The sequence below is a fragment of the Tetrao urogallus genome (genome assembly GCF_951394365.1).
Source record: "Tetrao urogallus genome assembly, chromosome: 7".
Lineage (NCBI taxonomy): Eukaryota > Metazoa > Chordata > Aves > Galliformes > Phasianidae > Tetrao > Tetrao urogallus.
This window is the reverse complement of record NC_136820.1, coordinates 18561683-18577405: the sequence shown is the minus strand read 5'-3', so window position 1 is coordinate 18577405 and position 15723 is coordinate 18561683. Positions and strand designations below refer to the sequence as shown.

Sequence of the window (15723 nt, the reverse complement as noted above, 5' to 3'; positions counted from 1 at the left end):
CAGCTTCCCCGGCGGAGAGAGGCGCCGGGAGCGCCGCGGCCCCTTCCCCGACCCGCCGAACGGCTTTGTCCAGCCCCGCGGCGCGGCCGGCAGCTCTGCGGTGTCGGAGCCCCGCTCCCCGTAGGCGCACGAGGAAACCGAGCGCGGGCTGCGGCGGCGGCTGGGAGCTGCGCGGCTCCGGCACTTGGCCATGGGCTGGCAGCAGCCGGACAGCAGCGGGAGCCGACGCGGGGCTCGCAGTTAAAGGGGTGAGGAAAAGAGACCATGGCAGCATCCAGCAACTCCAGTCTGTCCGGCTCGTCGGTTTCCTCCGGTAAGTTTCTCCCGGAATTTCTCCCTTCCCTCCATTTTTAGCGGAGGGCTACCTGTCCGCGGTGCCTCGCCGTCCCGCCAGCCCGACGCGGTTCCCATTAAGCCTTACTCCCAGGCTCGGTGCCCCTCTCGAGGGGGTCAGGCTCGCCTCCTCCCCGCACTGCCTTTGTGCGGGGCGGAAGAGCCCCTTGCAGACCTCCTGCAGCGGGAACAGCTTCCCCCGGGCGGGCACGGGGCGAGCCCCGCGGCTCCCACCGGCACCGCGTTAGCGGCCGCTGCTCCCAGTGCGATCCGTGCTCTCCTACCCCCGGGGCTGCGGAGCTGAGGGAAAACAGAAAAGTTGTGTTCGTGAGCGAGGCAGCCCGAAACTGAAAGCGGTGATAAAATAGTACTGTAGTCTGTTTCTTCTCTCGTTGGGTTATTTTAATACTTCAGTGATAGTAGACCAACGAAATTGGCAGAGTGGTATCCTGGCGCATACCGGGCTGAGGAAGTAAATAGAAGGATGAACAACTTTGGGGTTCAAAGGACTTGTGACTCAGTGTTTTAATGGAGGTGCCAGACTGAGAATTTGTAAGAGCTCTTTTTAAGAGCAGCAATATGTGCTGTGAAAAGCCGACGAGCTCCTTTGACTATCAATACAACCACAGAAAAGAAACATATATATGTAACAGGCAGTAAACGACTATTTCTTTTGAAGATGGTGTATGGCTTACACAACTTACTGCATGTGTCACTGTTCCAGGATGCGCCACTTACTGCCAGATCCAAAGAAAGAACTGGCTGCTTAAAACTAGTATTTATTCCAACCCTTTTAATAGAAAACACAAACACTGCAAGCCCTGATTGCCTTAACTAGAAAGCAAGCACCTAAAAGAAGTAGCATGAGAAATTGTGTTGTGTTCATGTTCATGATGCAAGAGTCGCAGGACCGGAATGAAAACAAGAAAGAGTCAATCCAACGCAACAACCTACCTGTTAAGAATCATGTTCCCATGCACTTCCTTGCTCCATGAATGTAGATCTTCCCTATGTTCCATTCCAGCCCATGAGAACAGTGCTCAGTGCACACTCCTGAATCACAGAATCATTAAGGTTGGACCACTAAGATCACCTGGTCCAACCATTGACCCATCACCACTGTGATTCTCTTTGGCTGTAGTCTCTGGGTTCCATCTCCCATGCTGAATCCTTGCAGTTCAAATGCCTGAACTGCAGACAGCAGTGGGAATTCAGGCACATCTTTGGTTTTGCATTTGATATGGACGACTCCAGGTGTCCTTCAGTGACTCCTGTTTCAAATTTAACATCCAGCCTAGGAGCTGAGCTCTGGGCTTTAGGTGCATGCTGTTGAAAGCTAGGCTGGTGCTTGCCAGAACTGTGCTGCAGCCTTCAGCATTTTGTGGTCAAGCTTTTCTGTATTTTTTGCAAGGTCTTGGCCCACACTTGGGACTGTTAGATGCCACAGTGATAAAAGTAATAAATATTGTCAAGTGCTTCATAAAACAACAGGGTGTCTTTCACTTTCATACTTTACAACCTTGAAGTGCTTTTTGTTTTCTACAGTGTGTTGGTTTTTTTTTCTATGCACATACTAATCAGAAGTTGAATTTGCTGCAGCATGCTGAAGTTTCCAATATTAGCAAATGCACCATATCTGAATGTGTGCAGCTGTATTTTGTCTGTCTGCGGTTTCAGTTCTCAGAACTCAGCAAGTCTTAGAGCATACTTTTTTACATAATCTAACCAAACAGTCTTGCTTTTAAATTTAATTTGCTAGAATTTATGTGTATATTTAATTTAGCAGTATGAAGACTTCAAAATGACATAATTATTTCTACTCAGCATAAAAGGGAAGATTATAGTATCATGCAACATTTTACTAATAGAAGTAAAGTTCATGGCTGATAGCAGAGCAGCAAGCTACAGGAGTCCATTCCACCACTGACTTGTCAAGCTGTATATTGTGCTGCTGGATCATTTGTCCATCTCTAGAAGCAATTGTCCATCTTGCTCAGAACTTCTGAAGCCAAATTTAAGCATTGTTCATATATACCTCCAGGTTTTGCAGTAATCTATGGACAGCTTAGAGTCACCATCCCTGGAGATGTTCAGGGATAGATGTGGCACTGAGGGACGTGCTTAGCAGGCATGGTGGCAATGCGTGGCTGGTTGGACTTGGTGATCTTAGTGGTCTGTTCCAACCTTGATGATTTTGTGTTTACGTGAAGTATCCTATTTGTAAATGAACTTTTAGCTTCAGGAAAACGTGTTTGTTGTTGTTGTTTGTTTGTTTTTTGAAGATGTGTTCATTTACAAGCATTCTGAGAAGAAACAGAACTGTTCTTGAGAGTGTATAATTCAAATTTGAAACCATTGTCAGGATCTACTCTGTTTTTGAGGTAACAACAGATGTCCAGAGAGAAGTTTCTGTAATACCCAAACATGTGGTTAGTGTTGAGCACTATGATGTTATACTTAAGGAGTTTTCTGTAATTTCTTTAGGGAATTGGTGGTGGTGGTAGCTGGGGGACATGCATGGGTACACATTGAGTTGGTTGGCAGCCAGATTCCAGTCATCTAAATGCAGCGTGGTGCTGAGTGTTTTCAGGTTCTCTCTGCTCAGATCAGAATTTTGGTTGGCCTGTACGATGTGTATGGAAAGCCGAGGGTTAGCCAGAATCTGTCTTCTAAGGAGTAAAAGGATTATTGACTGAGTGATAATAGGAGAAATTAGTGTTTGAATGGCAGATGGAAGAAGTCACCCCTTTAAATAAGTGAATGAAAATTCCTGTCTCTTACCTGCCTTTCTTAAAATACAGGCAGTTCTCCTTCTTTAGTCACGTATATATATATCGTACTGGTGAGCACAGCTGTAGGAACAAAGTAGTCACACTAAGGCCAGGGAGGGGAAAAGAAGTAAGTTCATTAATGATACTTCTGAAGCCTGAGAATTTGTTCCTGCAAGTGACCATTTGCCTCATAGCAATTCTGTTTTGATTCTTGCCTATTCATGTCAGTAAGGATGTTAAACAAGTCCAATACTAAACAATTCAAAAATATTTCATGTGAGAAAGCTGTCCAAGGATTTCAGGGTGTAGGTATTTTGCCAACCCTCTTACAGTCTGCAAAGGTGCAAGTGGGAATTATAGCCTTCACTTCAACTTGTGCCTGTGCATGACCAGAAGTTAGTTCTGTCCTGGAGTGGTTTGCACAGTGGCACGGCAGAGTGACTCATTGTAACTGCACAGATAGGGAGCTGACGCATATGGAGAGCTATGAGGTATAAACTAATGCTAGTGCAAGGGTTAGTTCTTAACAGTCCGTTGCTCCTTTGCTTTCACAGCTCAAAACCCTGTCCTTTCTTGAGTTGAGTGAGATCCTACTGTGAGGATCCTACTGTGAGGATGCTAACCACAGGTTTGGCAGTGCCAGGTTCCTGTCATGGGCCCCATGTGACCTGAGTCTGACAGATTTTCTTCTCTAAGCTTGCACTTAAGGGCAGCAAAATCCACAGTAGTGAGCAGGGACATTTGTGCTGCATTTCTACACATAACGCTCTGCTTTTGGAGGCAGAACATAAGCTACTCGTTGACTGTAAACAGTTATGTTTCAATGTGGCTGAGAGATAAAAGACTGTACTATGCAGAGGGAGGAAGGTGGATCTGCTAAGCAGTTAAATTTTCTTCTTTGGATCTTGAGTAAATCTGCAGAGCAAATGAAGTGCTGAAATTATAATTACTCCCTCTGGGAATTCCATTTAACTTTCCCATAATCTCTTATATAGTGAATACCCAGGCGATCTGTTAGCTTTATGCCTTGCAAGCTCCTAAATTTTGTTCTTCTTCCCAGATGAAGTGCTGATTCAGCCACAAGTGGCATCTTTTCTTGTTTTCTATTCTCTAGTTGACTGTATGTGTTTCTGTGCTTTTCTTCACACTGCTTTTTCCTTAAGATAGACCTATTCCCTTCTGCTTCCTGTCGTAGTACAGACACTTATTCATTCTGAACTTTTAGATTTTAAATTTTTTTTTTATTATTTTGGAAATTTTTCATCTTTTTATGTCAAACCATTTACTTCTCCCACATCATCATCAGCTGACCCCAGCTTCCTCTACCCAGCAGCCAAATACTGATTGTTTGTGACTGACAAACTTCAAGCTCCACTTTCTGAATTTAAATTCAGTCTTGCTTGAAGACACCTTTGCAATTGTGTCTCTCTGCTTTTCTGAGGAGCAAAAAAAACCCCAAACAATCAGCACGCTTCCCAACCAGGCTCCATGCAGCTGTGTTTGTAGACATCAGAAGTCTTAGCCTCTGCACAGTTGTGTCACATAAAGCTAACACAGTGGCTGGTCCATGGAAGTTGGCAAAGGCCACTAAGATCATTTAGTCCAGCAGTCAACCCATGACCACCAAGCCTGCTAAGCCATGTGCCCAGGTGCCACATTTACAAATTTTTTTAATCCCAACTGCCTTCAAGACTTTGAGCCCTCCTAAAAAAGAGCTCTGCTTAAAAAGCTTTCTGCTTCCTGGTAATGGGCAGGAGGCTGAGAAAATTTGGGCGTCTATCAGGTAAGGGGCGTGCTGGCATCCACCCTGAAGGTAAGTGTAAAGTGTGCTGAAGGGCAGCATGCCATCAGGTTTTCTGTTGTATCAGGACTCAGATTGTGCCAAAACCTTTGCCTTTATAATGCCAATGTAAAAAGATGTGCTCCCAGTTTCTCCAAGCTCCAAAGATAAGTCTGTAGGCATTAGAGAAGCTGTGAAGGCTGAAGGGATCCTGTGCACTATTCCATTCCCATCTGAGCCAAAGCTTCTTTACGTGCTGTGTGCACTTCTATCATTAGGCTAAATGGTGGAGTTGAAACACATTGAACACACACTGGCAAATTTTCGGCTGCAGGCCTGAGATGGGTTTCTTTTTATTTTTTGGCTGTGTCTTCTAATTAGCTGCTCTAATAAGATACTGCTTCTTCCTACAAACCTCCTGTTTTTGTAAACTCAGAGGTAGAAGATGACTGTTATAAATTCTTTTAAAATCAGCATTCTTTGGTGTTTTTTTGTTTTGTTTTTAATTGAAAAGAGAAAGCAATAGTTTTCTGTCCTGAAGCTCATGGAAAAAGAGACATTTATGTACCATTTAACTGGTCATCCTAAATTAATAATGAAGTTTATGGTTTGAAAACTCATTCTTGCTATAACTTGGAAAGCAACAAATTGCTTTCTCATAAATGAAAGAGATATGTTGTTTAAAGGCAGCATAGTTCTCAGCTATGTATTTTCACACATACTGTGCATTTTGATGATAAAAAATGGCTCAGTGAGGGAAGAAGAAAAATCTTTGATGGTTCCAGTAACTTAACAAGGTCAAAATAAAATATTAAAGGCTTATGACTCTCTGGGGGTCACGAAGGTGCTATGATGTGAAATAGGCAGATATATTGTAAAAATGAAAGTCAACATAAGCTGATTTTAATTAAGATGCTTGCAAGTGAGAAGAAATGAAATTACTATTGTACACAGATTCAGAGAGATTCTAATTGGGAAAAAGATTAGTAAATGAAAACAGATGTTTATTCTCAATGATCTAATAGAAATAGCATAGTAAAATGGTACATGAAAGCCATTTAAGTCATGCTGCCATTCTGCCGATAAGGTGCTACTTTTGATTTTCTAAAGGGCAATAAGAGGATGGTTGTTTTTTTTTTCTTTTTCCTGTTCCTTATATGGAGCTTCTTCAAGCCAGAGTGTTCTTGCTCTAAATTAAAGCTGAAGTCTTTTGTATTTGGTGATTATAAAGAACTCTTCATTCTTATTAAAAGTAATGAAAATTCAAAAGGGAAAAATGGCAAAGTACCCTATCCTCATGTAATGATTGATCCAACAGTTAGCTATTGAATGCATAGGCTGTGATTGCTAAGAATAAAACGTACTGGAAACAGGTCTCTCCACTTCAGCGTTATATCTACATGCAATGAAGCAGAATTCTTATTTTTCTTACAGATCTGCTCATCTTAGAGGCATATGTGCAAGATCAAAGGAACAGTTTTCCATGCTGTCATTATGATGACCTTTTTGGATACCCATTCAATTGACTATTTCTTGCCTTCTGTTTGATGGTTTTACGAAGGCTTAGGTATGCCAAATGCTGCGCAGCAATAGGAAGGAAAATTTGACATTGTGTACAATCCTCCTCTGTGTCTGTGCCCATCGTGTTTTACAAGGCAATTTTCAAATTATAATCATTTGTCTATTATGGTGCATAGGTGGGCTTTTTAACCTACTGTTTTAGACAAAGAAATGTGGTGTTTTTTTGTGTCACTTTTTATATACAACGGAGGCATACCTTTGGCTAAAGAGCAGCAATGGCAGCATTTGCCTCACTGAGTGCTGGCACAAGGTGTTCTCATGCTGAGGACCAGTCTGTTGTCACTTGCTCTTCTCTCCCACAAAAGGAAGAGATACTTGGGAGATTAAATATTTGGAGAAGCGTGTGTTAAGGAATGGCACATTAATATTGCATGAAGGAGCTTTCATTGCAGGGAAATGTACCAGGATTTATGCAAGAGGAAATAAATCAGTATTCCTGTGTATCACATTCTTCACAGGTGTAGTCACAGTTTGTCTAAGAATTATGCACAGTAGCTAGTGTAAATGTATACTTTTAGCAACTATGCCTAATAACCCATTCTTGCTGTCTTTTTCTGACCTTTGATTAGGAGAATATAAATTTGAATTTTATATTTGAAGGCAGTTGTTAAAAGCTATGAATCATGCACGATTCAGCAATAGTAGTTTCATCATCGCCCTGTTTTACTCAGCAATAGTCCAAATCCCGGGGCTGGGGATGAGCATAGTCCTGGTACAAGGAAACAGACGCTGCAATAATGCCCTTGTAACGTTGATGGGCTTTGAAGCTTGCCAGTGAATGTTGAAACTTGGCAGTGTGGTCTCATGCATTTGTTGAGGTAGGAACAGGTTAAAGGGCTTTTAAAATGCAGACGATTGCACGAGTGTCCCGTGCTTTGCTTCTGTAGTTATTGATCAAGGTCATCATGAAACAATTAGTTTAGTAAATAAGACATCTGTTCTGAGGATATCTTCATCAGGCAGTCATTTCTCCTGAGATGAGGTGTCTCAGTTAGAATATTGTTTCTGACAGTCTGGAAGGTGCGAGGTGGGCCTTTTCATGTCATCAGTGAATCACATGTCTCCTGTTGTGACCCAGTGCCAAGTCACATTTCTGAATTTCTTTCTACATGCTTATCATGGTGCTGTTCTTCTCCTTCCTTTTTACCTTCCTGACGACTGTTTAAACATTGCTCTTGGTTTAAAAAAAAAAAAAAAAAAAAAAAAAAAAAGGAGGTGCTATGAACTGTGTTTGTGATTTCATGCTTTTTTATTTCATCAAAGAAGAAAATTGATTGCTAGAGTTGGAGAACTTAGTTTGTAAATGGGATTTGGCTTGCTAAGCAGATGTTTAATTATTAAAAATTTGTCTTATCATGGCAGATCAATTGGTTAAACGTTTGGTTTCATTTTGTGGCAAGAAAGAAAAATGGAAAGCACACCATGTATGTGCGTACTGGGAAGGGCCATCACAAAGGCAGGCAGAAGTTCTTACAGTATCATGGTTCTGTGCCAACAACGTGCTGGAGGGCTTATGCATGATCAAAAGCAAAAGACGTCCAACAGCTCCTTAAGTTTTCCATCAAAAGACATGAAATCTTTGCCGTAATGTTTTTCTACTCTGTAAAGCAGTTACTGAATCCACTTTAATTCCCCGGTAAACTAGAGCAGTGTGCTCCAAAGTAATGAGAAGATGAGGGGATCCTGAGCAGCTCAGGCAAACCCTCCACTTTCAGTTTTTCCAAGGAATCAGGTTGTAAAGGCTCAAATGCTGCCTCAGTGCATGAGATGTATTTAACCCTGCCTCTTGGGGTGGCTGGTCCTGCTTCACCTTGAGAAAAGATGCACAGGGTGGGTCGTGAGGATTGCTGAATGTAATCTCAGGTAGAATGTGGGATAGGTAGTTTCTACATATTATGTATGTGCATGTATAGGTCAATTGTAAATGTCCCAGCTATTAGCTAGGAGTTCAGCAATAGGTACTGCTTAGCTTAAAGGCATATACAAACCGTGAAACTCTCTGTCACGCAACAATTAGATATGCTGGTGGCTGATCTGGGCCTTCAGGATGTTTAGATGAATTCACAGGCAATCCATCTGGTGCTGCTGAACACAATAGTATCACCTCTGTCTACTGTTGCTGAGCTGTATATAGGCCGGGAAACTGCCCTGATGAGGTATATCACTATATAGCTACTGTATCCTTTTTCTTTAGTTATCCATTGATAGTCACTGTGGGAGATAATTTACCCACCTGATGTGCTGTTGCTGTTTTTACCTATAGAGCAGTTAGAGTTACTGCTGAGTCAGTGTGCTGTGACTTCTAGGTCATGCTTGCCACAGCCAAGAGCTTCGAAAAGATAGCAGAAGTTTGGAGGTTGAGATATGGTGTTCTGACATCTCGTGTTTCGTGTTTAAAATAAATCCACACCTATGTTGCAAAGAAATCTGATGGGAAAATCTTATTAACAATGTGCTGTTTAGAACAGCGTATATTTAATGGCACAAGGAGCATTCATCTCTTTCTGCCTTGGCAGCTCAGAGTATATCAGGGAAAAAAGTAACTTTTTTTCTGCAGCCTTTTCAGTATTCTTAATGTAGTGCACAAAAGACTGTCAAACAATCAGATTTATCTAAAACTCTCCTTTGGAGTGAAAGGCTTTTTACTTCCTCTCCTTTGCTTTATGAGCATACAACCCAGCAGGATTTATGATCCAGCTGAAGTGTGATCACATTTCATTATTTTTGATACATGTGTTAAGACTAATAATAAATGAACTTTGAAGAGCTAGAGCAGAGTTTTTCATATAAAACTCCAAGATTTAGGGCTGTACAAAAAAAAAAAAAAAATCAGAATGTTGCAATAAAAAGATGTGTAAAATCCAGGATTCTTTTTTAATGTAGTACATAGAAGTGTCATAAGGCTGAATTAATTGTTTGTAAAAGATTTTGTTTTCCAAATGAAAATCCCTTTATCAGTGCAAGGTACTCAGTCCTAACCCTTCAAGCTGCTTGGTACCTTCTGTTCCCACTGCACTGTGGTAGTAAATCAGCAGCTTGCAGAACTGGGTGGTTGCTTCTCTGAGTATTTTGATGTCGTTTCCATTAAAGCAGCATCTGCTGTTATGATGGGGCAAATTATGATAGACTTCATAGAAAATTTCCCCTCCTCCAAGTGCTGGTGTGTAATGTATTTAATATTTGGTGCATTTGCATCGTATATGTAGGACATGTCATTTCACTGATGATGAATTTCTAAGGATTAGGTACAAGGTTTAAATCATACATAATTTGTATAAGTACCTGTTTCATGAAAGAGCATGCTCTCCATAACTCCTGATCTCCTGCCAGGCAACCAAGATGATGGACAGCTTTTGGCATCATGCTGTGATAGCTCTGTATTTCTTTTATTTTGCAATCTGAAGCATGCAGTTAGGTTGTTCTGTGTTGATGAAACTGTTTACAGAGAGAGTATTGAATCTTTGATGTCTTAACAAAACAGGAAGACAAATTTCAATTCTAAGCTTCCTTAGACCATCCTAATTTGAGTCTGATATATCCGCGTGTGTTGAAAATTGTGCTTAAGTTTAGACAGTAACAATGACTGATGATTTAAATAGGAGTGGCTGCCATGGATAAAACGTCAGTTCTCCTGAGTGAGTGCTTTGGTCTTGGAGACAAATTAAAGCTATGGACTCAGTGATGGACAGGTATGCTTTTTTCTCCTCTTCCGTTGTGACACTGCCAACAGCACTAAACACAGAAGTCCCTGAGAAATAAAACTGATGGATTAGAGAAGTACTGAGGTAAGTAGATGTCAGATTGGTTAGAATTTATGAAATTATGCAGACAAGAGAACAGAATGTTTTTATTTAGGTTGTGTAGAGACAAGAATACAGATTTCTGGATTATCTTTACAAAGTGGAGTGTTATGCCAGACCATGGCACAGAACAGAGATAGAAACTATAGATTTTTATTATGGAAGTCTTGGAATCTTGATATCAGATGAGTATACATCTCAGCATGTGTGAGAAAGAAACATCAGGTGCACTGATGGTGTGTTACCAAACCTTAGGTGGTGTTAGCCCATTGGGTTCAGGCCGTTTTGGGAGTCTCTGAGGGAGCACACAAAGCAGAGGGGGTCTAAGGCATATCCAGAAGCATCATGCAGTGTTTGTAGAAAAAGTAGGTATTGTCCTTTTTTTCTGTGGCTGAACCAACAGCTGATCCTTAAAGTGAGGAAGCGACCTATGCAACAATAGGTGCATATGTAATACAAAGTGCTTTCGAGAACAGGAAAGCTAAGATTTGTAATGAACTCTGAGAGCTGCATTTCCATCAGTGCAAAACTTGGTGTGATAGCCACGGTGGCTTCCTGTGTTGCACTTGGAGTGATTTGTTTTCCTGTGGTTCAAAAAAGTGTTACCAACACAAAAGGAAGACGTTCTCTGTGCCTGCTGTTGGGTAGTGCTGCATCACATTGCCAAGCAATTGCTGTATTTCCTTTCGGAAGTGATGGATTACTTGATCCAATAAGCTCCAAGCAAAAAAAAAAACCAAACAAAATCTCTTCCCAAACCCATTAAATTGCCTTGTGCTATTGATTTTTTAAAATAAACTTCAAAAAAAAAAGAAGTTTAAGTGCAGCCACAAAGGGTTAAAGGTATTGTTTTTAATGATTAATATTATAGTAAGGCTTTGTGCACAAGAAGCTTAAGAAATCTACACATACTGTGTGATTTCTGCTGGAGCTACAAAATTCAACAGATGTGTAGTGTTTATATATGGGTTTATTTGCACATTAAAATTATTTCAACATAAGTTCTTAAGAGTAATAATGAAATAAAGTGTTCATACATGGAAATATTCTAGAATAGCTATTGCTGAGCAGTATTCTGTTAAGCTTTGGTATGTAGAGCATAGACTTGAAAGAAGCTGTGTGAAAGGTGTAGAAATACAGCATTAATTATACTAATTTGTCGAGTAACACAAAGCTTCCTGTTTTTTCTTTTTGCCTTTCTACTGGATTTGTTCTTGAAAGCTGGTTGCTCCCTCTTTTCAGAGAGAAAATGCATTTCTGTCATCAGAAACTTAAAACAGAATCTGCCACTTTCAAGGTTATTATTCTTTTATTTAGTGTGGTGTTTTTTAGCACTGAAACTGATCACTTGGTAGTTAAATGAAGAGAACAAAGAAGAGGATAAAAAAAAACATGAAGAAAATCTGAATCATGTCAGCAAAACTTTGCTGAACAGAATAAGCTGCAACTAGTTAGAAGTATTCTTATCGTGCATGTGAAAAGTGCAGTCAGGACTGGAGGTCTACCTTGCTGAATGTTGTTAACTACCCATTTTAATTAGTGCTTTCTCTTTTTTGCAAAGATATACTTATAATGAGACCATGACCTTTCCATGCAAACAGGTTGGTGACTGTAGAAATGTAGAATAGATGACAGTTTGGGGCCAACATTTTATAACTTGAAGAATGCTACGAGCATAAGCATAGTGAGTATAAATTACAGCCAGAAGGGTGACGAATTGGCACTGTTACTAATTACATGTATTGAGTATGCACGTGTGTGTGTGTAGGTTTAAGCAACCAGCAACCAGGGATATTTAGGAAAATATTAGGAATCTGTTCCCCACCCCCACTGTCTGTTTCTTTTTTAATTCTGTGAGCTAAGAAGGAGACACATTGCCTTCAAAGAGCTGCTGCAGAAGGCTTTGACTCATGAAAGCCTTTTCTGTATTGTATTTGTTTAACTTCCTTTGATCTCTTTTGGTTTGATGAGTACGTGTCATCACTTGGCATTGCAATTGCTTCCTCTTGTGCAGTTATGACAGTAATAAACATATTCACTGAAAGGTGTAATTTAAAATTTGTATTATTCACAGTTATTGGCAAGTGCTGTAGCCTAAGTGGTGAAAATGAGGAGAAATCTGGTTCAGTTTGAGTTATTTTTAAATAATTGATCAGTCTTATCAATATGCATAATAGGCTTATCAAAACAGGCTTCTCAAAAATTAAGGATGAACAAAACCCAATATAAAACGATTGTAAGTGTAATTGAGTAGTGTAATTTACTTTCCCTTTACTGGAAAAGGCTTTCAGCTTCACCTCTTAAGAAGCTTTAGAAAACTGCACACTGACTCCTGGCAGCAGTGTATTGATTGAAAGCTTACAGAGTGCCTAGGAAGCACAAGTGTACACAAATTTGTCTGAAACTGGTGTTTTTTACAGAAAGCTTGTCACTCTCCATGGTGTGTAAGATGTATATTAACTTTACAAGTACTGGATATACTAGTCTTATGTAATCATTAAGAGTTTGTAATCAGCAAGATTAAAAAAAAAAAAAACACAGAACTTTTTTGCATCATTCTGTATGCTCTTAACAAAGCACCTGTTTCGTAATGGGGGAGAAACATGGGCAGAACAGTGAAACCACTCAGCTACTGCCAGGGACTAGAATTAAAGTCAACATGGAGTGAAAAACAATAAAAAAGGATTTTCCAATAAATGTTCACAATTCATTAGACAGTACCACCCCCTTGGAGCTTACGACAGGTTTTTGCTCATATCAGGGACTGTCATGGAGTTATCTAGATCTATCTGTGTCTGTGACAAGGACAGCAGTCCCACAGGTCCACTAGTCCAAAATGGGGAGGGGGTGTCAATGGTTTACAGGTTGGTTCAGCCCAGTTTTGTGACAAATGGGCAGGGAACCCACAGACCTGTGCCCAGGGAAAAGGGAAAAGGGGGGAAGGGTAGAGAGATGGGAAATGGACCTAAAAGCAGAACAGTGGCAACAATCTGTGGAGGAAGGTTAGTTAACTAAATATGATATCGGAATGCAAGATAGTACAATATAATACATAATTGGAACTGAGGCTAAAAAAACAAGTAAAATGAGACAGAGAGTGTCTGAAACTGAAGGTCTTACTATGAAATTGAAAGCAAAACAGCTGGGGAGAACATGCACATAGTGCCAGACAGCAAGGAAAGAGGGAGTCCTGGAACAAGCTGCCTAGGGGGGTTGTGGAGTCTCCTTCTCTGGAGATATTCAAGTCTCGCCTGGATGCCTACCTGTGCGACCTGGTTTAGGGAACCCGCTTTGGCAGGGGGGGTGGTCTCAATGATCTCTAGAGGTCCCTTCCAACCACTGTAATTCTATGATTCTGTGAACTTGCCAGGAGCTTTATCTTCCCCTCTGAAGGCAGAGTCTTCTGGGGTATGTAGTTCTCTTCTGAGTTCCAGGTATTTGGAAAATAGGCAGTCCATGGAAGTGGGGTATTAACTCTTTAACTACCAGTGCTTTACATGATGTTATGATGTGGAATACCGATAATAAAAATCATAAAAATGTGACAGGGACATATTTCAAAAATTCTTTTCCTTATTATGTTTCTTATTTTGCTTGGTGAAATACAGTGTCATAAGTTTGTCTTTTCCATTGTGATTCCTTTTATAAAACTAGCTTAGGACGTGCTTTGTCCCACTACAGTTTAATTGTATTTCTTTTTGCTTTTCCCTCCTTTCTTGTATATTCTCCTTCCTTCTACTTGTACATTTATACCACTCTGTGGCTTGGAGTTAGGAAAGAATTGTGCTTAAAGCAGTGAAGTGGCTCCAGCTGACATCAGTGATTGGAACAGTGTAATTCTGCATTTGTGTTCCAACAGTTCTTTAGTCTGTTATCAGCTTCCTCATCCCTGATGATCAGGCTCCTCCCTAGGAAATGTTTCAGAATAGATTTAATCATCACTACGTACTTGAAGTTGATGCTATTCGTTTCTGAAGCTGTTGAATACCATTTGGAATAGCAACTGCTGAGGTAACAATTTTGACGTGTCCCCTACCACTCTTGCAAGGAGAAACATCGTGGCTGGACAAAACCTTTCCAAAGTATCAACAATATGCACATCTGAAAGCATTTGCATATTTTATTTTAACATATATATTTTTTTTCCACCATGAATGTATTTATCTTGCTTGCAGATACTGAGGCTGATTGTTTAATGTCAAGCAGAAATGACTTCAGAATTTTTTTGTATGTCTAAACCTCCATAAACCTGTGAAAAAGAGCGTTTTACTTCTGATAATCCACCAGGTTGTGACAAATGTGAAGAAATGTGATCTTATGGGTTAGCTCCGTAGTCAGCTCAGTTTACTGTACCCTGTGATTTATCAGAGCCTCCAGTCCATGTAATGGGAGATGCCAGCTCTCATTTGAGGGGCTTGAAAGAGGGAACAAGAAGCTCACTTTCAGGGCCACACCAGCTTTCTGAAGTACTGAGAAGGAAGAGTTTGAAGAGAGTTTTTACTTCAAACCAAACCAAATTTTAGGCTAAATTTCCAAGCTTTTACACGAGCTGTTGACTTTCCTAATATATTTGTCTGGTAGTACTGTTCTTTTTAATTGTTTCTGTAAATTTGCCCAGTGCAGCTGTCAGGCTACTTGGAGTTTTCTGGCTTTCCTTTGCAGCCTTTTGTAAGACTGACATAATATTATCCCACTTCCCACTCTCTAATAATGAGGACATTTTAGAAGACAGTCAAATGCTGTTTCAACCCTGAATCTCTTACAAAGTCTTTGATTAGTATAACCTGATCTATATAAAATTGTTATTGTTCGTGTGTTTGTTCTGTAAACCCCACTGAAAGCTCAGTGTGAAGCGAATGGTCCAACCAGTCTCCCATAAAAAGGTGTTCTGTTGTGGGGGTTCTCTGGGCTCAGTGTTCTCTACATGCAGATCTCAAAATACTTATTTTCTTCTGTGATCCGCAATGGATCCTTTTATGCCTTGACCATTTATTGGCTGGACTGGAAGGCTTGGCATCCCGTAAAGGGTTTGTAGTTATGCAAGTAATTTCTCAGCCTGTCTTTTGTTGTACTCTGCTGTGGTTTGAGTTTGCTTTGGCTGTATGTATTTTCTCATTTACCCTGCAATAGTCAACTTCTTTCATTTGGACATGACTTCAGCTTTCAGAGGGACATTTTTTTTGCTTCTGATAATGCCTCATACCCTGCTGCTTAGCTTTGCTGTCTTCCTTTCTGCTTTCTCAAATGATTTTGTTTAATAGGTAGCATGTATTTGCTCTGGGCCTCTAATGTGGTATCTCTGTTTACCATGCAGCCTTTAAAGGTTTAACTCTCTTAACTTCCCCATTTAGCTTCCTTTTAGCAAGATTTAATGTATCCTCCAGAGTGACTTATAAATCAGATTTCAAAGGCTTTATCAGCCCTGTCAAAATTTCCTAGTATGTGTATCAACACTACC

The 15723-nt window shown here is 40.5% G+C and overlaps 1 protein-coding gene across 1 annotated transcript in view; it reads left to right on the top strand.

Moving 5' to 3' along the window:
- Window positions 1-264: 264 nt before the first annotated feature.
- Window positions 265-15723, top strand: part of CHN2 (chimerin 2) — a gene marked incomplete at both ends in the record, with an annotated part of 156536 nt that continues 141077 nt past the window's right edge. The window contains 1 exon segment of the mRNA XM_079538558.1: window positions 265-313. Within this exon segment, the coding sequence (XP_079394684.1) occupies window positions 265-313 (49 nt within the window).